The sequence below is a fragment of the Metopolophium dirhodum genome, chromosome 7 (genome assembly GCF_019925205.1).
Source record: "Metopolophium dirhodum isolate CAU chromosome 7, ASM1992520v1, whole genome shotgun sequence".
In the NCBI taxonomy this organism is placed as follows: domain Eukaryota; kingdom Metazoa; phylum Arthropoda; class Insecta; order Hemiptera; family Aphididae; genus Metopolophium; species Metopolophium dirhodum.
This window is the reverse complement of record NC_083566.1, coordinates 13,138,985-13,164,835: the sequence shown is the minus strand read 5'-3', so window position 1 is coordinate 13,164,835 and position 25,851 is coordinate 13,138,985. Positions and strand designations below refer to the sequence as shown.

Genomic DNA, 25,851 nt, shown 5'->3' with positions numbered 1-25,851 from the left:
AAAAGATGCCGTACTTGATACTTTTGAGCAAGTTTAGAGGGAGAAAAAGTGTTTACAGCATAAAAAAGAAATAAATAGCATTGTAAAACCATTATACATTTCTGCTCCGCTCAGAATCTAAAATGCGACTTCTGTGAACAGCGTCAACTTAGTATAAAATAATGTGTTTAAAATATATGTTTTTTTCAATTAAAAGTAATATGTAATATTCTTTAGTCACCCTGCAAGCATAATGTTTACGTATTGAGAAATATGCTTTATTTTTGTTCAAACCATGTTCTAATCACGTCTAAATTATGCAATGCTAGAGGGGGGGGGGGGGCTAACAATGACGGCCATTATTTTTCACAATAAATTAAAAATAACAATTTTATTAATAACCCTTTTTTTAATCAATGTATATGTAACCCTAACCGAAAATAATCCTGACAACGCCATTGACATCACGGTTATGTTTAGGTATCGATAAATTTGCAATATGTCAATATATTTTTAGGTATATACCTAAAAAACTCTACACATCCCATTATTTTAGAGGAAAGAAAATCAACTATACATACCCATTACATATTATGACACGCCACTTCAAAAATATTAGGTACCTATACAGTAGCCAAGTGACTAATGATGGTCATCATTTAGATATAGAGCAGGAAAGGCAACTCAAATTTACTGAGGCGTCAATTTTCCGTGGGTAGGATTGTCTTCCAGATGACCCTTTTTTGTTGCTAATTTTGAAACGAAGCGTTGGACGGATAAAAATGGTATTAGTGGGCCACTGGTTGCCCACCCCTGATTTAGAGGGTTGAAAAACATTTTAATTAATTTAATTTTAGGAAAAAAAGATAAATGTCGTGATAATAGATGTTATCATTTATCATAATTCATATTCCAGAAGATTGTAGTTGTGAGTAATCGTATCATGAGTAACAAATGTAATAAATAATTTAATTAAATAATAAAATATGCTAACGCGTGTTTGTGGGTAATGAAAATATTATATGAGTACAGAGTAAAACGGTAAATAGATACAGAACAAGAAGCTCCATCACTAAACAAAATGTAGCTTAATAAATAGTTGTATACCTAGTGAAAATATGATGATAAATTATGTACTTCCAATAATATTATTGGAGTTATAGTTGAAAACGATTTTATTTCTAAATATTTAATATTGTGTAAGTATATAGGTAGTTGGTACCTAGGGTTTTATAGATTTAAAATATAAATCATATATAATATATCCTACATTTATAGGTACACTAGCTTGGCTTCAATAAAATCTCAAGCTACAGTAAAAATAACTTAATTTAACATTTTAAGTTTCAGACTAAAACGCCTATACTCGCCCTATAGCGCACATCACACACGAACAATTAATTTAAACAATGACGTATGAATAATCCAGATATTACGCGCTACTTCAATTCGTAATTTATATTACTACTGTATAGTCGGTAATGAATGTAATGTTTTTATTAATGCAATTATAAATTATAAAGCATTAAAAATAAGAATTACCTACGTGTTAAGCCAATACAAAAACGCAGTTGGTAAATTCGCGGGGATTTTGTAACCTCGCGTTCGTTGATGGATTGTAATCACGCGACATGGTATACGTAAGTCGCAGTATATACATAGGTTTCGAGTTAATTCTAACACGCAAACTGTTTGCTAATTATTGAGCATTTAAATGTGCATTAATAATAAATAACGAAAAATACAATTTTAAAAAGCGGGTCACTAACGTTGCAGGTCATAAACACTATTAAACAACTTTAATAATAATCAATGGCTTTATTAAATGCAATGTAGGCAAATAATATTAGGTACCAAGTTTATATTCTTTAAAAACAGTAACATTTATAACCCTTAAATTAATTGCTTAAGCGCACGTCGTATAAAAATGTTATGCCAATAATGAACATTCGCATTAAGATTTTTAAGTACCTACCTAATACCTACTCACGCTATAAAACTAATTATATACACAAATATTATTAAGCCCACTGCAACGAATATATAAATACACAGATTAAGATTTTTTTAAATTTTTTTTTATAGCACATTAAGTATATGTAAATGTGAGGTAAGGAATACAAAAATATTATTGGGGTTGCGTGATTAAGAATAGTCAACCATTAGTGACACGTATAGCTTGGGATAATGGGATTGATACGTTAGAGTCGTCAGAATGTTAGAGGATTAAGTTAGAAGACCGCGACATTATTTTATTTTAAGTCCATGACTAGAATTTCAAGGAATGAAGGGATAAGACGTAGCAATTTAAAGCAATTCCACAATGGATTTTGGTGATTTTTGAATCTTTAGTAAAGAGAGTTTATCAAATATTGCTGCTTCTTCCTCGATTGTTTTACTGCCTAGATCGTTGTCAGGTTAGAGAGAAATAAGTTAGTAATATTACGAAAAAATGATATTTTGGAATGCTTGAATTTTGTTTAAACTTGATTTCTTAGACGATTTCTCAATTTGTATCACATACCTGACCAAATATAACTGATTGAATTGACTAATTAAATTATTTATTGTTTCGTCAGTGTTAAAGTTTGACACTTTGACTTAAGCTTAACTTTAATATACCTATTGATTTGTTGATTCAGGATATTTTTAAATTCAAGACGGTCAGACATCAGTTATATAGATAAAGCCTATAGACCTATATGAGTGGTCAAATGAATGATCAGAATTTAAATTCAAAATATTATTAGTAAAACAGTATACATTTATAGGTATTTTGTTAAATATCTAATATATCATGTTTTTGAGGAGGATGACCGAAAGGTTAGGGCCGGTGGTGAAAGTATACGTCATTCATATTATTATTTGTGTCAAAAAAAAAATTATATAAAACGATGTCACGAGGGTTGTTGACGCGACATGCCCAAAATAATTGTGCTTCGCATAAAAACCGGCACAACCAATAATACAATTATTTTTAACAGTATACTTAAGTATTATCTGCAGTACCTAAACGTTGCATTCGAAATATTATGACGCAGAGCAGAATACACACACGCCTATATAGTAATAAAATAGTATACTATTTATTTTAATTAGTACCCGATTGAAGGGTAAAATGTCTAAAATAATATAAGACCTAAGCGTATTCAGATTTGTTTATGATAATAACGCTAATGGCATCTGTTTAGTTAGTAATAAACCATAGTATTGATTATTATTTACCTGGGGTTTTTCGTGAATTGCCATATGAGTAATAATAATTTTTTTTGTTGACGCCCGACAGACAATTTTTTTACAGTTATACACGGAAAAAACAAAACAGTTGTTTGTAATAATATAAAAACAGTAGGGTGGCTTGGCGTAGCGCGTTGGTTGCTACCAGTCGCGGAATGCGACTGGGAGTAAGTAACGGCCACAGCTACTAGCTCCCGGATGGGTGACCACCCGGGTTCATAGTAGTTAAAAACCTTGCCACACATACACGTGTTTGCTACCTACCGTAATAACCGTTAAAACAGTCGTAAAATCAATCTACCGTACCAACCTTACCCCTACTACAGTTCATAACCCCCACAACAGCTAATGGCCATAGTCACCGGGCTTAAGTTCAATAAAAAAAAAAAAAACAGTAGGATTGACTATACATTATAATTGCTATAGGGATAGCTATAAGATTAATCAGATTTACTAAAATATTATAGTCAAGTAATTATAGTTATTCGAACTGAAATATGCTATTTTAACTATATTTTTTAGTTAATTCAAACATTAAAAACTGCATTAACTATAAAATATAGTAAACCTAACCATAACTAATAACCATATTTATATAGTAATAATAAGTAAATCATTTTAGTTATTTTATCAATTAAATAGTTATATTTACTATATTCTGTTTAACTATAATATAATAGTATTTTTTTTTCCGTTTACAATTAAAGTTAAATTTGATAAATGAGTAGGTATAGACTATTGATTACAATATGATATGAATTAAGGTTAAATACAAATAAAAGGGTCATAGAATCAAATCAAATTATTATAATATAATATATTAGAATAGTTAGCGTAGCATTCTATGAATGGGATGGATGTGGCCATAAGAAGTTTTGTGAGTAGGTACGGCAAATAGTTAGCATAGCTTCTAGCGTTTAGGTGCACTATGGTCCATGGACCATTGATTATGGTACAATACATTGCACTAATAAGTTATAAAAGGTATACATTATACCCATGACTTGACATGTATTATTAGTCACTATTATTTAAAATTTTTTTTTAACGTTTATTGGAATCTGTAATAGTATTTATACAATAAGCATATGTGCGGAAAAAAATATATATATACAAGACGTAGATACTTGATGAGAGAAGTCATCCAGCAGTAACACTCAGTATTTTAAATTTAAACGAAAAATAACGATTTTACATAATATTTTGTTGTAATTTAGTAAATATACCAAGGAATCTATTCACAACATTCTACGTTACGTCGCGCGTCGGTAATAACGTATAACTTATAAGTATTAAGTTATAACTTATAACAACAATTATTAACTGGTAGTTATTTTATATAAAATAATATTACTGTATAATTATATGTCATTTTTTTTTTGGTGAAAATTCTCCTATATAATTTAACCTATCGTATTACTATTTTCTAATAATAGCAATTTAAATATATAATAAAATATAGGCTGACTGTGGGGTTTCCGCTCAGAATCTTTTTAAATTGTAATTGTTGTTTTATGTAAAAAAAATCATGAAATAACAATTAATAGTATTATATGTATAATATATATTCATAATAACAAAAAACATGTGATTAAATTTGATGAGAATGCTTCAAAAAAATGATTTAAAATTTCGTGGAACATTTTATTTAAAACATTTATTACATCCATGTGATCCGCTCGTGTTTGTTTCAAATTATAGTTTTATACCGAACCAATGTTAATTATTTTATAACAATCAAATTTTATATTAGTCGGATTATTATTGTTTATTAATAATTATTTATCGGTATAAACGAAAGTCTACAAATATGAAATTATAATAGAATGTAAAGTAGTAGGTAGTGAAATTCGATGAAATCTTATGGGTAGGTAGGACGTAGGTTCCAATGAAATCGCATTTGAGAAACACGTGCAAGCCAACAACAATACAATATTTCAATATATATATATTATACGACACAATACATTCTGTAATCATTTTGTAATTTAACTATTTTAATATTTTATTTTAGCTCGAAAAGTTAAGATTCGAATACAAAGTGATCTAAATGAACGCGGTTGGTTTTTTTTTGAGCGTAGGTATCATATACAAATATTAGTCCAAACAGTTTGTGTACATATAGCCTTCTTTAGACATCTTTTCAAAATAAATTAAACCAATCCTTCAGCAGTTTAACTTAAGGTTTCTTTTCATTCAAAACCCCATAATAATGGGGTTTTAGAGTTTGAGATAAACATTGTTATTAAAACAAAATGGCTGACCGCAGCGGGTCGGGCGATGGAAACGGAGATGAATGCAACTTATTCCGTAACTACGACTACTATATATAATATAGGTACTCTTTACTCACCGCAGTATAATCAAAAGAAACTTGAGACGTAAACGTCAAATGGGTGATTTTTAATAAAATGAACTCTAACGGGGGCTCCGATCCGGTTAAGTAAACACACGACTGGTTAAGATTGAAAAAACGACAAATCATGATTTCACCCTTGTACTTTTGTATTTCCCTCGTTTTTCAACCTCAGCCGATTCGGAAATGTATAGGTACATTACGCACACGCGTCTGTATATAAAATAAAAATGTTAAGTGATGATGTTATACATATCATTACATTATGCATGTCATATGTATTTAGCTCTTCGTTTACGTATGTTTTTCTAAGATTTAATATGGTGTCTTTGACAATGCTATTACGTAACGTACTGGCTACTATGAAATATATGGTAATAATGGTACAGTGTAACAATTAAGATATAATCTATACAATAAAAATTTCATGATTTCTTTTTTTAAATAAAATGACGAAAAAATAAAATAAAATGAAAAAGTTAATTAGCTGTGGTTAACAAGTGACTGAGAATTCACCCGCACCTACCGTTATTAATATTGAGCTTCTTAATGCATTTAAAAGTAAAATATGTGACTTGATCATAGTGATACACTGATAACTGATAACCGATGATCAATACATTTTAGAAAAGATAATATTTTAGAACGAAGATTTTCGTTGTTCTAAAATGGTTCCAATAAGCTCCTAAATAATTTTAAATAAAAATAAAAAATTTAACATCCTATAAAAGTAATGAAACGAGATGGTACCTATATTATTCGTCATCGGATGACGAGTGATACAATCATACCTATGTTAAAAGTAAACCTCGTTTACAATGATTTGTGTCAAAAATTTACTTATAATGCTGACTTTCAATTTTCAAATAATTATAATTATTATTAAGCTATCGAGGCACTACGACAATAATTATGGAACGCTATTAAAAACTTTACGGTTTAACAATAAACGACGCGTTATCATTATTATCTTTGTACATGCAGATCGCAGGTACCTGAAGTACCTTGTACCTATATAATAATTAATAGAGTATAGACTACACAATATGCACGTATATATTATATTGGCTTCGGCGTATATTGATAGGGGTGTATACTATAATGTGTTAAATTAATTCCTATCGGACAAAAACGATGATCAAATAGTAGGGTTGTAACAAATATCAAGTAATATACATAATTTGGTAACGAAAAATCTGTTTGAAATTTAGGTTGCATATAATTTTAAGTAGGGTGCAATCTTAAACACTACCAATTATTCGATATAAAATTTAAGTTAATAATATAGTGTATAATAAACGCCATAAGAATATTATAATCCAATAACAAATTGGGCAATTTTATAAGTATAATACAGTCCGTCGTATAAGAATTGTTTTTGACATTTTAAACAGATTCTTTAATTCTTATTTACGTCCTTTATCTTTATGGTTGAACCACTCGACAGTAATCTCGGATTAAAACTAAGTTTATAAAGGTCATATACCCTTCGTTTAGTTGCGCAGTGCAACTGTTCTATTGTTCCAGTTATATTTCAGCCAACATTTACATCTCTAAAGGCAAATAAAACGGCGTAAGTATAATTAATTAATTGATAAGGTGCATTAAGTCGTGTACCGCATACAGGGTAAATGCAATTACATGAATATAGTATTCATAATTCGGGAAAGACATTTACTTAAGAGGATGTCAGCGCACTATTTGTTTTCTCTCTCTGGCCCACGTGCAACATTGACATAACGCATTTATGCAGAATCATTTTTTCTATGTTTTTAAGTAATCTTAAAGTGAAATCACCCATTACAAAAAATATAGAAAATAATATTTTAGAGGGAATGACATATCGATTTTATATTTTATTGTTATTTGACTTTGCAGTATTCGACTTTTAAAATAAACAAAAAAATGTTGTAAATTGAAATGTAGTTTAAATTGTTTTGAAACAATATTTAGACAAATCGTATGTCATTCCCTCAAAAATATTATTCTCTATCTTTTTTGTATTGGGTAATTTTACTTTAAGATTATTTAAGAACATAGAAAAAACAATTCTGCGTAAATGCGTTTTGTCTATGTTGCACGTGGGCCAGACAGAGAAAACAAATGGTGCGCTGACACCCTCTTAATAAAAAGTTTTATTATTTTTTTATAAGGTATCTACTCTTATTTAGAACAATAAGCAAATGTGAGAGAGAGGTGTTACATGTGAAGGTTTTTTAGAAAAGAAGGCACCTATTAGTGATACTATACCTACATATTTTAAGTTATTTAATAAAAGTTAATTTAAAAATATAGCAGTTCAATTATATTTAAATTGTAAACATTTAGAATGTATCGACTGTTTCATTTTTTTTTTAAATTATAATATATTAATACACTATGTATAAACACACTTAAAATATTTAAAAAAAAATACACGATACCTATTTAAAGTAATAATAGGCCAAAAATGGATAATTTAATTTTAAATGTAGGTGTATAATTAAGTACTGAAATGTTATTTAGAAGTTGCTTAAATGCTTTTCTGATATTATACAACTAATTATAAATAGTAAGCCGTTGTCAGTGAAATAGTGTTGAATTGTTTAATGGGTATCTGATTTTACTTTTCATTAAATTAAAATCCGATGGTTTTGGTTACTCATCGGCATAATCGCTCTGTATACCTATAAGAGGGGAGCTATAGTTTTAATTTATAGCCTTAAGGATTTAATAAAATACAACCCTGTAAAATGGTTGTGTGCGCGTGGAGACGGTAAACTGTCATTTTGGTTCTGCGGAGGCGGAGGGACAGCAAAAGCGGTGGTGAAATGAAAACAGAGTTTACCCTACAGCACATCAGTGCCCGTGGTGAGATGGGGAGGGTGATGGTTTTATGGCCTGGAGACTAGATAGGCTGGCTGCTTCTAGAAGCTTTTTCATTCAGATGACTTGGTTTTGGGGATCCCCTCAAAGGTCTATCAAAGGCCGGTGTCCTGTGCGCTGGTTGTTTTTCCGGTTCTGGGAAAAGCTAATAAAATGCTAATTCAGTGTTTGCCGCCCAGTAATGAAGAAGTTTTAAGCGGGCCAACCGGCAGTGGCGGTGCTACTGCCAGTTTTCCTTTCGGATCTATATATATTTTCACGTACCTATATAGGGCGGGTGGATGATCGGGCGTGGGGGACAGATGTCGTGCCAAATGGGGGAGTGGGTGCTGGGTAGAAGTGGTAAAACCGTGCAAATGTGCTAAATTAAGAATCTCTGAACACAGCCCTTTGCTATAGACCAAATGATTTTAATTAATTGGGTTTGGTGCTGTTTATATTATACACGCCCACGCCTTTCGCTCTAGTACAATGTTTAGTTGGGAAATTCTCTTGCCACAGTATCCAACAAATGGATTTAAATATGGCAACGTCCCTGGATAAATTAAGTGGGTTCTGTTTGAGCACCAACGATTTTCGAAACTCATATACCTATATATATCTAATATCTATGTATATATTGGTGCACTAGCTGCGCTGTAGTAGAGTTCCGCAAAAGGCGTAATACGGGAGCTTGTGTGTTTATTCTGCTGATAAGCATAGAAGGATTTTATTAGTTTTAGGTAAATGTAAAAAATTATTATGTTATGGGTACACCTCCAGTACCAAAACTTAAAAACTACACGAGAAATGAAATTGTACAAGACAATCATAAATCACATAAACGTTATATTGTCTTGTCATACTACTGTATCGAGTACGACGAGACGAATTAAAATATTATCTTCAATAATTTTGGCTTGTGAGCTTACCGCATTCAAAGTTCACGGTTTACACTGGATATGGTTTACGATTTCAAATATCCATACAAGTGGTCGTATAAAAAATATTTACACAACATTATACATATATTTTTTAAACAAACGCTGTACTGCTATAGTATCGTTTTTTTTCATTTAATTCAATTTTAAAGTAGGTGCCTATTTAATGGGCACTGCAATATTAATGATGATAATCACAGCATGCAGGTATTACCAAACTTTAGTTTCAACGATGAAAATTCACATGTTCGCTTTATTGGACGTTGGCTTGCAAGAGTAAGGATGCCGGTATTCACTGGTCAGTGGTCAGCAACGTTTATTTTAATGATAGAAAAGAAAAATTTCAAATGACTAGCTCAATATAATCAAAAACAATATTTATGAAATTACAATAATTTTATACAATAATATACCAAGAACAACAAAACTTCTAATATCTATTTTTTAATAATTCTTATGGTTATAACTTATAATATATTTAGATGAACAGTAAATTATAATACTATAATATATAATAATATATACGATTTATGTACAATATCCAATTAAGTATAATAATAATATGTATATAATATGCATAAACATAAGTAAATACACGAGCGACTTCCGAATGCACTGGTTTTCAGTGTACCTATAATACAGTATACATTTTGAAATAGTGATAAAATTAATAATAGGTATATATTTATTTTATTTACGATTACAATATTTCTTAAATATTACCATTTATTTGGGAACCGTCAACTTTACGAATAATAACAAAAATAACAATAGAATTCATTATGTACATAAAATGTGTGGAATGCGAAAGTGGGCGTGATGACTTCGGTGACATAACCTACTCAGAAATAATTCGTTCATAGCACCGTAAACATCGCAATCAAGTCTCGACGATAACGATTAGTATTTTTGTAGTCATATTGTTATACTATTCGAACGGTTTTATCGTTATTTTATTTATTATTATTAGTATTTTACTTACAATAAAACTACTGCCCTTGACAACGATATTAGTCGTCGCGGGGGGGTAAATAATAATAATCAGGGCTCATACCAATGCAATGCAAAACATTTTATATATTAATATTAATTTTATAATATGTTATATAATATAATAATATGTTTCACGCAGTATATATCCTAAAGCTTAAACAATATATTTTCGGCAATTAGAACAAAAAATCATATTAGACAATGCATAGTTCCGCATAGCATGGATATGAAGTTGCGTAAACATTAAAATATACAATTATTGAAAATATTAAGGATTTGTTCCAAATACAATGCCACAGATGTTTTTTTATTTGAAAACGAATTGCTTATCTGATTGGTTTCTTTTTATAATATTATTTGAATTTGGGTTATATAATATAAACATTTGCACGTTTTACCATTAATCATTATTCAAGTGTTTTTTTTTTTTTTATATATTCTGTACATATGCTTTATACGTAAATACGTGCAAATTCGACAATTTGTTTTGCATAATATGAATCCGGGACTTAATACAATTATATTATTATTATTGTTATTCTTGTTGCGGCGGTATACCTAAGTACATAAGAAGTATCGCGGGGGGGCTCTAGACCATTTGCATGCCTTTCGTGATGGACTCTACGTGCTCCTTAGCCTTGAGCCTAAGTACAGCTATGGACGATGTCCTGGGGTCGGCAGTGGACGCCGTGGACGATGAAGACGTGGACATCGACGACGACGACGGTGGCGTGGCGATGGTGATCTGCTGTTGCGGTGATGGCGGCGACTTCTGTGCGGACGACGGCGGGCCGCAGTGCACCACCGGTGGCGTCAGGTAGCTCGGGTAACCCGTCTGCGGGTGCGACAAGAAACCTGGTAACGCGGACAGCAGCGGCGGTGACAGCCACGGGTCGACGGGCAGCGCCAGGCTGGACCCGGGCATCCGGCTAAGCGAACCGGTCATCGTTGAGTGCACGTAGTCGTTCAGGCCCAGTCTTGCCGCCTCCATCTTCTCCTGTCTGCGCCACTTGGCCCTCCGGTTCTGGAACCACACCTGCGAACACGCAAACAAACGAAGGACGGCTATTTAATATTTTAAACTCTAGTTTGTTTTTCGTACATTATTAGTTATAATATGAGGGCAGGTAATTTAAGATATAGATTGCATATTAATGTTATGTATTTATCTCACTCGAGTAGGTAATTGCGGGGTTTAGTCGTGTGGCAAGGGGACGCGCCACTCTATTTTGTCATTCACATTTCATTATCACCTTGTGATCATCGTGATTACATTTATTTGTACTTCTAATAAAAGTAAATGTTTATAGGAAAGGGTTAGGCCTGTGAATAATGATTATTGGCTATCATCAGATGGGTTACGGGCAACAGTGCATGAGCGAACAGTTAACATAATAACATGGAAGAGTTGAAGAGTCAATGATTAAAATATGATGGGTTATTTTCGTCAGCCACACGCTGAAGCCGCGGAATATGAAAGTTGCGAAAAAGTCACTGGAGTAAAAAAGCACCATTAGATTATACTATTATAGATAGTTTTTTTTACCTACTAAAGTATTATGATATAATAATATAAGTTATATTTTATTCCAAGTAACTTTGACCATCGCACTACGGCTAGAATGTTCTGACTCTACAGCGTGTACCATATATAAGAATTAAGAATCGTAATATGCAAATGTAATACATATTATATTATATGGGAATTATACTTTTATTCATCGCTGCACTAGGTAGCCAATTTTAGGTACGGCTATTGCTATATATTAATATTTTATCATGAATTTGAATTGAAATCATGAACTTAAACACTAGTACGACAGTATGATACTATTGTTATTGTATGACCTAGACAATATAATATAGTTAGGCGATGCATATCAAATTTCAATATATCTAGCAATTACGGTGATTGGATGATTTAGTTCGATTTTACGTGAAATCTCATGTGTCATGTCGTCAACAAAGTCCAATGCGACCCTATAATATATTATATAATACTGGATTTTTTGTGTTCGGGCGATGAAATCGTCTGGAGCTACGTGTTTTCGTCGGGGTGGATTCAAAGAAAACTGGGAAGCGATAAAGCGTTATTACTTTAATTTAAGTATTCACAATTCAACATATTACGTCGTACAGTACAAACGTGAATAGCAAAAAAATAATAAATTAATTTTTATAAAAAGGATTGTAAAGAGTCTGGCAAAGACATATTCGGTGGAAAAGACGCAGGTATAACGGTGTTATAAATATGTTTACAGCTATGTTTATATGCACACATAGTACATACATTATAATATATAAAGTATGTAATATTATATTATAATGAATTTCTTGGCTCGTAGCAATAAGCTGGTCTCTGGAATAGCGATAAGATCAATGGAGTAGAGGAAGCGGGGAAATCAGTAAAAAAAACATGTCTCGCACCTTGCCGTCAACCCACGGGGTTCGAAAGAAAATGATTTTTATTATTATTATTATTATTGTCGTAAACGTGCAGGTTAGGATGAGGTGAAGGAAAAATAACATAAAAATGAAAGTAAACTTAATAAAGCACGGCAAGAAAAACCAGCATGACCGTCGCATGGAAAAAATAAATAAAATGTGTATAGGTATAATATATTATATATATACATTATATGAACAACCAGGAATGAAGAGAAATACAAAATACCTTCGGTAACTCAATTTATATCCATTTTTCTAGAGCGTAACTCGATTTACCGATTACTGGGACGTAAAACGTTCTCAATGCGACTAGCGTAAATATTATATACTTTTACCCGTTTTTATTTTTTAAGGTTTAGAAGAAAATTGACGTTTACAATAAGGGCGAAAAGTCTTTGATGTTTCCGTATACACGTGTACCGTATATAAGTACTATATATAAGGTAAGCTTGATGTACAACATTTTTCTCATTATTCAATTCAAATTTCATAAAAAAAAAAAAACATTGCCATTTCGTGATTTATTAATCAAATAGCTTTTTTATAGTGACTGAGAATATTTTAATATATACATAGTACCTATATAGGTTTTATTCAATTACGGGCGTTGCACAAGACGACGAAAACAAATTATAATAGTCTTGCGAAGAAAAATATTAAGTTTCTCTCACGTCATTACGACAACCACAGATTTGATACAATTTTGCTTACATATACCAGTAATTGTATTTAAATATATACGGAAATAAGTCGCTAGTGCGAGGCCTAATACGTATTTACATGATGCAAAGGTTATTTGGTTAGGTGATGCATTTTCGTTTCGTCTGTTTTCAGCGCTGACACATCTTCGGACAACCTACAAGAGTGTTTTAACTTTTAAGTAATATAAAGACGTATTAGATTAATGATTTTGTCCAATGGAATCATGCTGCGGTAGTTTACGTGACTAAAAAAAACGGTTTGCTCTATAATATGCGCTTTTAAATATCACGGTTTAAGTAGTTAAAATTACGTTTTAGTATCATGCCAGTACGTCAGTACCTATTTCGTTTGTTGAGTGATATATGATCGATGACAATAATGAATAGGTAGGTATCACATAAACATGATATTCCCTTTACACCTGCCCTCTGTGTAATATGTGTTACGTGTGCTGCCTTGTATCTGCATGCAAACTTATATTAGATTAGGGGAGGGGGGGCTTAGGTCGTTATATAGGCTACTCACGATTTTTCCCTGCAAAATGTTCTCATTATCTGCAACTACTGAACCTTTCGCTACGTAAGTACACGATTTAGAATCCCTGCGCATAAATCAAGCACGACCATAGGCTTGCGCACGGGGGGTGCTGGGTGTGCCTGGGCACCCATAAAATTTTGTAATTGGGGCCCTAAAAGTTAAGTCCCAGAGCACAGGGCCCGTATTTTAATTGATGTTAGGTACTAGAATTAAATGTGATTTTTTTTTTAAATACCTATGTGGTAAAAAAATAAATTATGTTTCGTGATAAAAAAAATAATAAAACGTACAATATTTTGAATTTGAGCGAAATAACTACTTATTATGATTATAACAGCTGGATGTTATTGACTTCAAAAGTAAAATTAAATTAAATAAACATTGCAATTATCTCAGAAATAGATATTGATCCAAGGAAATATATAACTATGATAGTTAGTACTATAGTAATTATATAGGTACCAGTGTACCACCGGTTAATATGTACATGTCTTGTTTAGAAAGGGCCCAATAATATTTTAGGCACCCCCTGAAATCCCGAAATGCAGGTCTGCGCACGCCTATGAGCAGGACAGACCCAGAGTAAGGAAATATGGGGGTATCCATTAACTTTAATATTATATATATTATTATAGGTATCGCATAATTTCTCTCTCTTTTTTATGTAGATATAGTATTTGTTTATTGAATAAAAAACCATAAATAATAATATCAATTATTTGAATATTATTATAACATTCCCTGAAAAAATAAACAAGTGTGTTTTGTTTTAAGTTGTGGTATGAAATTAAAAATATTTTGCTTTATTGTTTATTTGATTTACATGTACGATATAATATGTATTTTGAACACTTTTTTCAAAACACATAATACATTTTTACTTTTAGCACAATAAAATACAATTTTTAAATAATTTAACAACCCGACAACATTGTAACAATTTTCACACGGAATTGTGTATAATAAAGAGTTAACTAAGTAAGAAGAAAATTATGAACCGTGGGTGGTGCTAATAATATGATAAATACTAAAATGAAAATAAACGTTCAATAATAGTGCGTCACGACGTAATTTCGTAATGTCATCAACCGATCGATTAATTATTACGGAAATTCATTCTTAGACTACCATGCGATAACAACGAGCACTCGCGAATAATTATTAAAATAATTTTTTTTACGACAAAAATTGTCGCCAACATGCACACAGATGTAATACATTTTACTATACCACATATTATAATATATTGTATATATACATACATACGCGCCTGGGTATACGATATATAATGTAGTGCATGCGCAGCGGCGACGGCAGTTGGTCGGAAAGGGTTCATCTCAGCGAGGGGCATTTGATTATGTGTGTTTTTCTCTCTTTCGTTATCTGATTTCGTTATAATAACAGAATATAATGTCACGTTAAAAGGGTCCGTCACGATTAGGGTCGGCCAAGAGTTTTTATTAAACGAGCTTCAATATAATGGAATAAAACGCGCGACAATATAATATTATATTATTTTATAATAGCCCGTCGCCGAGTATATACGAACACCGGTTTTTGGGCAACGGACGACAGAGGGTGAAAAAATTGTGTTTTTTTTTTTTTATGTATTGAGTCTACTATTAATGGGCGCGCGGAGGGTTCAAGAGTCGTCGGCGGCGGCGGCACTCGAGTACGTAGGTACAACACAACGCTGACACACACATTGCAACAGCTCACACACGCGCTCGTTCAAATATATTTTCGCGTATAGGTACCCAACCTCTTCAGCGCCGACACGAACTCGCAAATATTCGGAAATTCAAAACTATTAACTATAAGCACCAACCGAGGCAAAAACAAATTTTTTTTTTTTTTAAAAAAAACATTGGTACGAATTCCATCATGCGAAATCGTTGCGTCCCGCACTCGCCTCCCCCCACAAAATCCCAACCCCTGGAAACTGTATTATAATAACTTCACTATCACCGCCGCGTCACTCATCGCTATAATAATATAGATTCTCGCCGTCGTGTTTGACGTGCAATATACCTATATATACCCATTATGTCTTTTATACTATTATATTATACCGGACAGATATAGGTATCTTATATCGTTAAATACTATAGGTGCACATAATACCTGGTAATCAGTATATAGTAACAATAATAACCATAAGGACCTATAATACGTATAATATTATTTAATGTATTATTTCGTACAAGCCCCACGTGCAGTGTATTATATCATCAGCACGTCGATCTGCCGTTCAGATTACTCACGGCTTGATCATATTATTATCTTATTATGTCTTACGTGTATTTATAATAATATATTATGTTTTATAGTATAATACAACACAACCGTATCACGTTACGGCCTGTACGCCCATATTAGCACCGATATAGGACGTACACACTCCGTCGACGGCCGTTTATGTTCGGTAAAATTCAAACCGACACCGCGAAAATACGGTTGCAGCGCTGCACCGCGTTCATCGTATTATAATAATAATAGTAAATAATACCTGTTGTAGGCTGTGTATATAGAATGATATAGTGAGATGATTCTGTTCTCCAATTCCAACTATAACTTGGCTCTATCCCGTCGGCCATTTCTTAAAATCGTACGACTATACTCTCTATCCAACTATACCTAGGTAGTAGGTACAACATGATAATATAATACGTAATTTAGCGCGCATATATAGCTACGTATTTAGCTACTTAACTTTGCGCGTCTTGAATCCGCTATATTCTATACTGCTGTGATACTATCACTGTAGACACCTTTATAAAATAGTAGGTAAGTAGAATATACATCAGGGAAATCGGTACGTATATGCACATTATATAAGATAAGAGACTGGCGTTGAAGTGATCGTGGAAAAAAAATGAGGGAAAATAACTATTTCTGTTTGCAGAGAAGCCGAGATAAGAAACGACAGGCGCAATAAAGATTGCGTCCGCGTTACGTTAAATGTGTTCGATGGTGCAGGTCCACCCGCAGCATAGTTAATGTACTTTTTAAAATTCAATTTATGTCGATTCGAATTTAATAATATAAGAACGACGGAAAAAAATTATTAACCGATAACCGGATAAAAAAGTCTAGATTAATGTAATTCTTTTCATATTATTTACGGATACCCGAGGTAAATGCCAAGCGGAAAAACTGGCGGTAGTTTGATAACAGTCAACCGTGGTTTTTATTATTCTTTAATGCAAATAAAAGTCCATTATAAAATGCACTTATTATTTTAGAAGTTAAAAATAATTACGCTCTTAAATTTAAAATTTCCTCCACTGATAATTTAATTAAATTTTACTGGTATGTGTTTTTCACAAATGTATACAATATCCTATTATAAACAATAGAACATAATTGACATAAGTACCTACATATAACATTATTATACAGATTGTTATAAAGGCATTCGATTACTTTACTGCAAAATGTATAATATATTTAACGATACCTAATAGTTTTAAAGACTTCCTAATCGATATTACAGACATTAGTTTTCTTACAATTATTATTGACGAATGTTGATAAAGAGTGTAATATTTTATTTCTCATTATGAAAATGTTCATGAAAAGGTCATATGGTGTTTCATTACAACAGCTCTTGCAAACTCGCACTTCGAAGCTAATATCTTGTATATAATTGTGTACCTAATTATAGCACCACGAATTATCAAGTGTTTCAATTTGATTGACACGTTAAACGCATTCATCAATAAACGTCTGGGGTTAAATGTAATGGCTAATCGAGTTTTCGGACAAAACAATTTGCCGGCCGTGAGAGAAAAACAAGCTGCCTCACAGACGCGTAAATGGTCTTAAACCCTTTTTTCAATTTTCGTCCCAATTGATTTCACTCACGTTGACAGACAGCTAATTTCGGGTTGCTTCAAAAACTAGCAAACGAGTGCACTATATTTATACATAGTTACACATAAGGTTATACCGACCAAACGGTTAGTGGTGCTAAACGAAAATGTATGTATTATGTACAAAGTACAAAGAAATAGCTTTTAAATGCAATTAACAAATTTTTATTATCAAAATAAAATATTTTTATATATTTATATATAATTGACAATAACTAAATAATATCAAAAAAAAAAGTTAAAAGTCGATAAGAATAAAAGCTATGGCAGTAGTTAGTTAATTACACATTATGTAGTCAGTTCTTTCTGCTACATTCTATAAAATAATAAATGTATGTTAATATGTTTAATCTGTAATGTATACTTATTATAGCATTGTAAAAAATAATTGGTTGACATTTTCGAAAGACGAACTGTGTGTTGGATATTGATATTTTGTGCACATACATGGCTATATTATCTACTGTACTTTATTGTTAATTGTAATGTAGGTAGGTACAATATTATACAATAGAAATTTAAAATGTAATGTGCTTATTTGAAAAGTTAATATTAAAAAAATAATATGAAATATTTTAATTTATTATATGAAGTAATTTTAAAATACATGCGTGGTAACTTAACCTTCGTAAATAATAAATATTAAAATATATACATATATATTTCGTGTAACTTAATTTCATAAAGCACCTGTGTGGACACTTAGGTACCCAGACTATTACTACTTGCTGGTTTCATTTCTTACAATATATATTTTACTCATGTCTCATGGGTAGGTTTGTGTTACGTGAACATATTAAATATTCTACTCACTTTCTACAAGACTACCGCAGCTTTTATTACATTATTATATTTTGGAATGGAATCAAACCAAAAAGAACCAGCTCTTAAATCTCAACCTACGGCTTTTAAATATTAGGAATCAGAACCTGTATTTTTAAACGAAAAATATCGAGTTCTACAATGATTAATTATTATCAATTTTGTTTTTACCTCCATGATAACCTTTTACGGGCATTTTGAGTGATTTGATAACCGAATATTATTTATTTTTTAAAGTTCTTGCGAAATCTTTCAATTTAAATGGCTTTTTATATTTATATTTTATTTTGGTATATTATATATAATATATAAGTATATTATTATTTTATGTGTGTATCAAAAATTAAACTGATCCTAAATAATAAATAAATAAAAATAAAAACATTTTTAGAACCGTTTAATATCGGGTTTATTTTAGTTTAATTTATATTTTTCACGAATCCCGTAAAATATTATTATGTATTACATTCATCGTAGATGACGATATTGTATAGATATAACTGAGTAAAATTCATGTATGGTTGTATAGAAATGAAAATTAAACTTTTTTCCAAAAATATAAATAACATTAAAGTTCCGAAACTAACATTAATTTAATTTAGTTTTGATTGCAATGTTATCTAAAACTTTTTCTTTAAACTATTAAATTTGCTATGTCTATTTACTGTAAGTAAAAATAATTTTCAGAATGTTATTATATATTATTGTGTAACTTTCATTTATAATGCAATAAAGCTGAGGGGAAAAATAGTAATAATAATAAAATATTAATTTAACGTCGGAGCATTTGTTCATTATTTCATTCCAGGATATATACGCATATTACACACAATATTAAAGGCATATTTAATTTATTTTACGAGCAAACTTTTACGTATGTCTTTTTACCTACACACGAACTATATTCCATGGACTATCGGTTTATGGTTGGTAAATATATAATATATTACATATAAGCAGTTATACCTAGATTGAACTAATGAACTATATATACATATATATATATTAACGGCAGCAGATATCTGGTGTATACAGGGTGTCTCGCGAGGATTTACCCATTAAGATATCTCCCGAGATAATACATTTATCATAAATCTGTTTTTTTTTTAGACTCAGTTTAAATTAAATTAAATTTTAAATTTTAAATGTTTGAAACAATTGAAAATAGCCATTTTATAGAGTTTAATCCTCTGAAAATGTTTACGTTTCAACATTTTATTATCATTAATCTCATGATTTTTAATCGTTTTTATTTAGTTTATAGGTAATAATATGAGCTAATGGGTATATCCTAGGGCTGACTAAATTTTTCGGTATACTGGTCTTTTGAAATTATTTTGTTTAACGATTAAGTTCTTTTAAAAATATTAAAATTTATCTGGTTTGTTTTAAACATAATATTCTTTATTTTTAAATAGATATGTCATCATTAAACTAAAATAAATAATAAAAACGACTAAACGAGCATAAGTTTAAGCGATTTAAATACAAATATATTCTAATGAAATAAACATCAGTTATTAAAATATAAGCTTTTTATACGGTTTTTAACTTTTAAATATTATTTATATCGTAGATACATTATAATATTATACAAAGAAATACGTTTCAACAGTTTGTTATAGTTTCCTTAGTGTGATCGAAAAGAAACAAAAAGAGGTAGGTAGACCAAATTTATGTAGATACCTACCTAGTACTTACATTAATAATAACAATATAAAATATAAAATAATAATTACAAAATTATAATATGGCTTATTGGCTTAGTAACTAAATAAGTCGTACAGTAAATTATAAGTTTGCACGATTGCAAGCGTTCGATTAAAATGATTAGCGGGACTATCATATTATTATGTCACCATCTAGGACAACATACTACCTATATTAAGTGTTGTTAATAATTATTAAGAAACTATACGAAATCAAATTGTTATCGAAAATCTTATGGCTATGCTATTTCAGATTTCTTACTACTCAATGTTAAACATATCATATAATATTTTTGTACAAACGCCACCGTCAAAGTTCACGTGTAGAGATCGGTGCGCCCACTTCCGCCCGGTGACTACTACTTGCAATATAATGCTATATTATACTGTATGTACCTAATAATAATATATTATAATATACAACCACCCCGCTGCGATCCCCCCCCCCCCCCCCGCGGTGGCGGCGGACCAGTCTAATATAATGGGAATTAGTTTGTTTCTTGTTTGTTTATGTCAACTTAATAACTGCAATAAGAGCGAAGCCGCCGCCGCCGCCGCACGTGCCGTTCGCACACACTCGCCGTCCGCACACACTCGCGACCCAAATAGTGGGCGAGAGCGGCGACCATGGCGAGTGACAAATAGCACGAAATAATATTATATACATATATATATATATATATATATATATATTTATATAATGGTACAAGCACGCGGCATAAAGTAGTAATATAATAATAATGTCAAATCCCATGGACGCCAGAGGCAATGGCTGTGATGTTTGTCGCGCGCGCGCCGGCAGCCCCGAGGCGATATCGGCCGACGACGTCGAAAACTGAGCGCTTATTATTATTTCGGCGTCGCCTATTATGATGTCCCTCGTCGCTGCATCGTATAGTATATTACACGACTGCAAGGCCGACGCGAGTCCCCGGCGATGGCGTTTCGTTTTATACGATGATTACAATTTTTCAAATGTGATTTTGGAAACCGACACACTATTAATAATGTTGTGCGAGTAATAGGTAATCTAAAAGTTTGTGAATAAATCTGTTTAAAACGCAGCCAGGTCAACGGTTCCGGACAGAACAGGAAAGACTGTCGTTTCCGAAACCGTCCAAGGTGAAGTAGAACAGGGGGCCTTAAAGTGGACAGCCTAGTTGAGTGTGTGCAATTATGAGATATTAGAATCTTACAGGCTCAAGGGCCTTTCGTTGGCACACTTTAAATACTACTAACCAAAACTAGTCTTAAATTTACTATCAAATACATCTATAATATTATATTTTTAATTGCGTTCAAATAATGATTCGTAATAATTCACCGACAATTATATTATTATCTATTGACGTTTGCAATTCGATGATTTTGATAAGGTACGTTTTCATTCAAAATCTAAATTACAATACATAATAATATATGCCAATGACTTATAATACTATATTGTTATTGTAGGTATATACTACATTATATACATAATATTATATAAGAAGTATTTTTTTAGATATTAGAACTAAAAAAGAAATTGGTCATTAAAGTAGCATAGTATACCTATTTAACAGCTATAATATATATTGCTTGAATAGTACAACAGTTTATTTTTGAGTTGGTATATAATATATCCCGAGGGCCAAGAGAGCGGAAGACTGATCCCCATACATCATACGACAAATCTCTCACTCACCCCACCGATTTATCCGACACCGGGACTCAATTATAATATATATAAATGTATAATATGTATACAACACAATAATATATTGTGTATAGTGTCACACGAGTCTGTCAGATGTTTTCTGTTTTTTTTTTTCGTTCGTATGCCCCTTCGTCACACGCGTAAAATAAACACCAAAACAATTATATTATGTATATATTATATATTACCTAATATCGTGGACGCAATACGCGCGTAACAATGTATTTCCATTGATTACAGATAGTTGCTTTATATAATCAACAATGATATTAGGTGGGTATAATGGGTGTACTTATATGGTACGTATAGAGTCGGACGAAAATCACTGCCACCGACCGCCGTCCGTTTTAATATAATAATATTATATCGTTTTTACGCTGAAGCCGCACCGCCGCCCTACTAGGGCCACGCGCAATTATTGTAGACTGCAGTGCGTTTAATTGAGGGGTGACAATCCAAAACGTACTATTGGTATTTTTCATATTTTTCAGTATGGCCAATTTTGTGTTTTGAAGCTCTAGAATGTCGTACATTTAACAATAAACCATCAATAAATTCAGTAAAATATTATAAGGTTGCCTATGGAGTAAAGCAATTTTTAAAATTGTTATAAAGTCAATAAATCAACTATACTAAAGATAAACTTATGTCAAAACGCACTATTTCCTACCAATAGTACACTTTGAATAAATTAATTAACATAGTTCGTTTTGGAAAAATAATGGCCATTTTTTTCCAAAACGTACTATTACCAAAAATCATTTTTTAGTTTATAAAAACTCATTTGATTTGATCAGAATGTTGTATATTATAGTATTCATTTTATAAGTATAAGGTTGTTAAATAAACGTTTTTTCTTATTGTTTATGCTCCTTTTGCGCCCAGTTTCAACAACTACTATAGGATTAATATATTCAGGATCAATAACAATAGATGAATCTAATTGTAATCTAACATTTGGTTCTTGCTCTTCAGGAAATAATTGGTTTATTATTGGAATTTCATTTTGAGTATTTTCATGTTCAGGTGTAAAAGGTGCATTACATTCTAGTTCATCTAATACCAATCTATCAGTTGGCTCATACTCTTCTGGAATTATTTTATTTTTTGTTGGTGTTTCGCTTTGGGTAGGTTCAGATACAGAAGGTATATTATATTCAGAGTTTGATAGTGGTTTGCAGCCTAGATCATAATATGGTTTTACTTGGTCAGAAATAATTTCAATAACAATAAAATTGGAGGGTTAGTCTCATTAAACAATGCTTTTGGTTTTAATTCATGTAAACATGAGTTATCGTTTCCAATAACTATTTCCATATCCTCAAGGTCCAACTTTAAATCTTGTGATGCTGGTGAAAACAGTTCAATGATTTTATTATCTGGTTCGTCCATTTTTATTGGTGATGTTAAGTCAGGCGAGTTCTAAATAAAAATATATGCATAAATTATAATATAAGTAAGAAAAAATTTGTTTTTCAAAATTTCAAATATATTTATTTTTATAATTTTATACAATTAATTTATATATAGGTAATATTATAATATTATATTAATTTATTGAATACATAGAAAATCTAATAAAATAATGCAACATTAAAAATTAATTAGTTAATGCAATTAATATAATTATTTATTTATTTGATGATAATAAATAGTGTGTAATAATCTAAATGCATATTAATACATATATTAATATATAAAAATACTATACTATAGTTACTATAGTATACTATTATACTATACTATAGTTTTTAAAACCAGTGTTATTTTATATTGACAATTTATACAATTTTTTTAGTATAGTATTTTTATATATTATTATATGTATTAATATGCATTTAGATTTTAGATTATAATTGTTTTAATTTGTCAATATAAAATAACACTGATTTTAAAAACTGTTATTGTCTGTATTAATTTTTTGAAACACATTGACAGTTCTAAAATGTGTATATTTTAGATATTAATTGTATATGTTATCAAATTATTTCCTATATAAACTAAACAAAATATTAATACCAGACATTTCCTATATGAAAATTATCACATTTATATTCCTATAGGTAAGATAATCATAATTAAATTATATTATTAAATAGGTAAGTATAAGAATAATTAATTCTAATGTAACTGTATATTCTTACATGCACTGTTTAATACCATACTATAGGAACATAATCAATACACTTTACAATACTGTTTATGCTTTAAATGGAGTTAGTATATTCAGTTAATTGTGTATGTTTATACCTGTGATATTTTAATATCATAAATAATAATTATATTTTAAGAATTTTAAGAATTGAACTGATTGTTACATGTTTGTAACCATGATTCACATTTTTTTTTTTTTTGTTAAATATTAACACTTTAAACAATGCATTAGCCATTGCATTCAAAGTAAACTAAAATAATATTTTTGATTAGTCTAATAATCACTAATTATTAGTTACTTTTAATAATATGTTTGTACCTAATTCAAAATAAACTAAATCAAATTTACCTTTTTATTGAAAATAATAAATTTAGTTAGAATATTTCTTGATGCTATTGAATTTTTACCATATCAAAAACAATAAAATATACCTACATGAATACATTATTTTATAGGAATATTTAATAGGTACGTTTATATAAATATATATAGGTATAATCTACAAATTAAGTAGTAGGTACATACTTTTAGCCAATGTTTAACTTTATTGAATGCAGCATTTGTCTGGAACACATTCATGACAGTGGGTGATCTTTGGACTATGGTATTATATATATACTATGGACTATGGTATATAGACGATTACATGTTTTTATGACCTATTTAAGTATAATTTAATCATATAGATTTATAATATAAACATTATACTATAATTTTTTGTTTTTGCTTTTAAATGATTCTTAGCTGAGTTTTGTGTTAAGATTTAAAAACAGTACCTATTTAAATCTTATAACTTAATAATGCATAAATAGGCACCCTTTTATGATGATAATAATAATAATATTATTACACTATAATATGTCAAAATTTAACACATTACTGGTCATGTTTAAAAAATATATATATAATTACCTGTTTTCCAGTTGCTTTTTCCAACATCTTTTCGCATCGCTTTCTTTTATTTGCCATTGCAAATTTAAATAATAAAGAGTTAAAAAAAATTCAGAACTAATGAAAATCGATATTAGTCTTCTACACTGAGTACACTGTACTCTGTAATGGATTGACACTGCAGAATAATTTGACACTGGATTATCAATTATCATGATTACATTGCAATAATAGTTATTTATAAGCTATTTATATACTATAGTAGGTAGTGATAACCACGTTCAAACACAATTTGATATCATTAGTAAATAGATAAGAAAAATAATTTCTTATTGATAATAACCAAAATTATGTCATTTTAATTGTTGATAATTTTCCCCTAACTTTTGAGTATTATTTAATTAATACTACTTACTTAAATGAAATATTAAATATTGCCAAGTATAAAATTAGGAAATAGTACGTTTTGGCTTAATGAAACCTTGTTGGCAGTATATTAACATGGGAAATAGTGCGTTTTGACGTACAGTGGAAATAGTACCTTTTGGAAAAAATATGGCCAATAGTTCATTTTGCTCTAACTTTTATAATGATATCTATGGTTTAACATAGCCAATAGTACGTTTTGGAGAATGTATAAATTGTAAGATTTAATCGCTGTAAATA

The 25,851-nt window shown here is 30.5% G+C and overlaps 1 protein-coding gene and 1 pseudogene across 1 annotated transcript in view; both read right to left on the bottom strand.

Annotated features, from left to right (window-relative positions):
• Window positions 1–9,657: 9,657 nt before the first annotated feature.
• LOC132949348 (retinal homeobox protein Rx1) overlaps window positions 9,658–25,851 on the bottom strand; it is a 52,411-nt gene continuing 36,217 nt past the window's right edge. The window contains exon 3 of the mRNA XM_061020198.1: window positions 9,658–11,386. Coding sequence (XP_060876181.1) covers window positions 10,940–11,386 — 447 coding nt within the window. The 3' untranslated portion in view covers window positions 9,658–10,939. The remainder of the gene's footprint in view (window positions 11,387–25,851) is intronic.
• Window positions 22,946–24,893, bottom strand: LOC132949350 (uncharacterized; annotated as a pseudogene).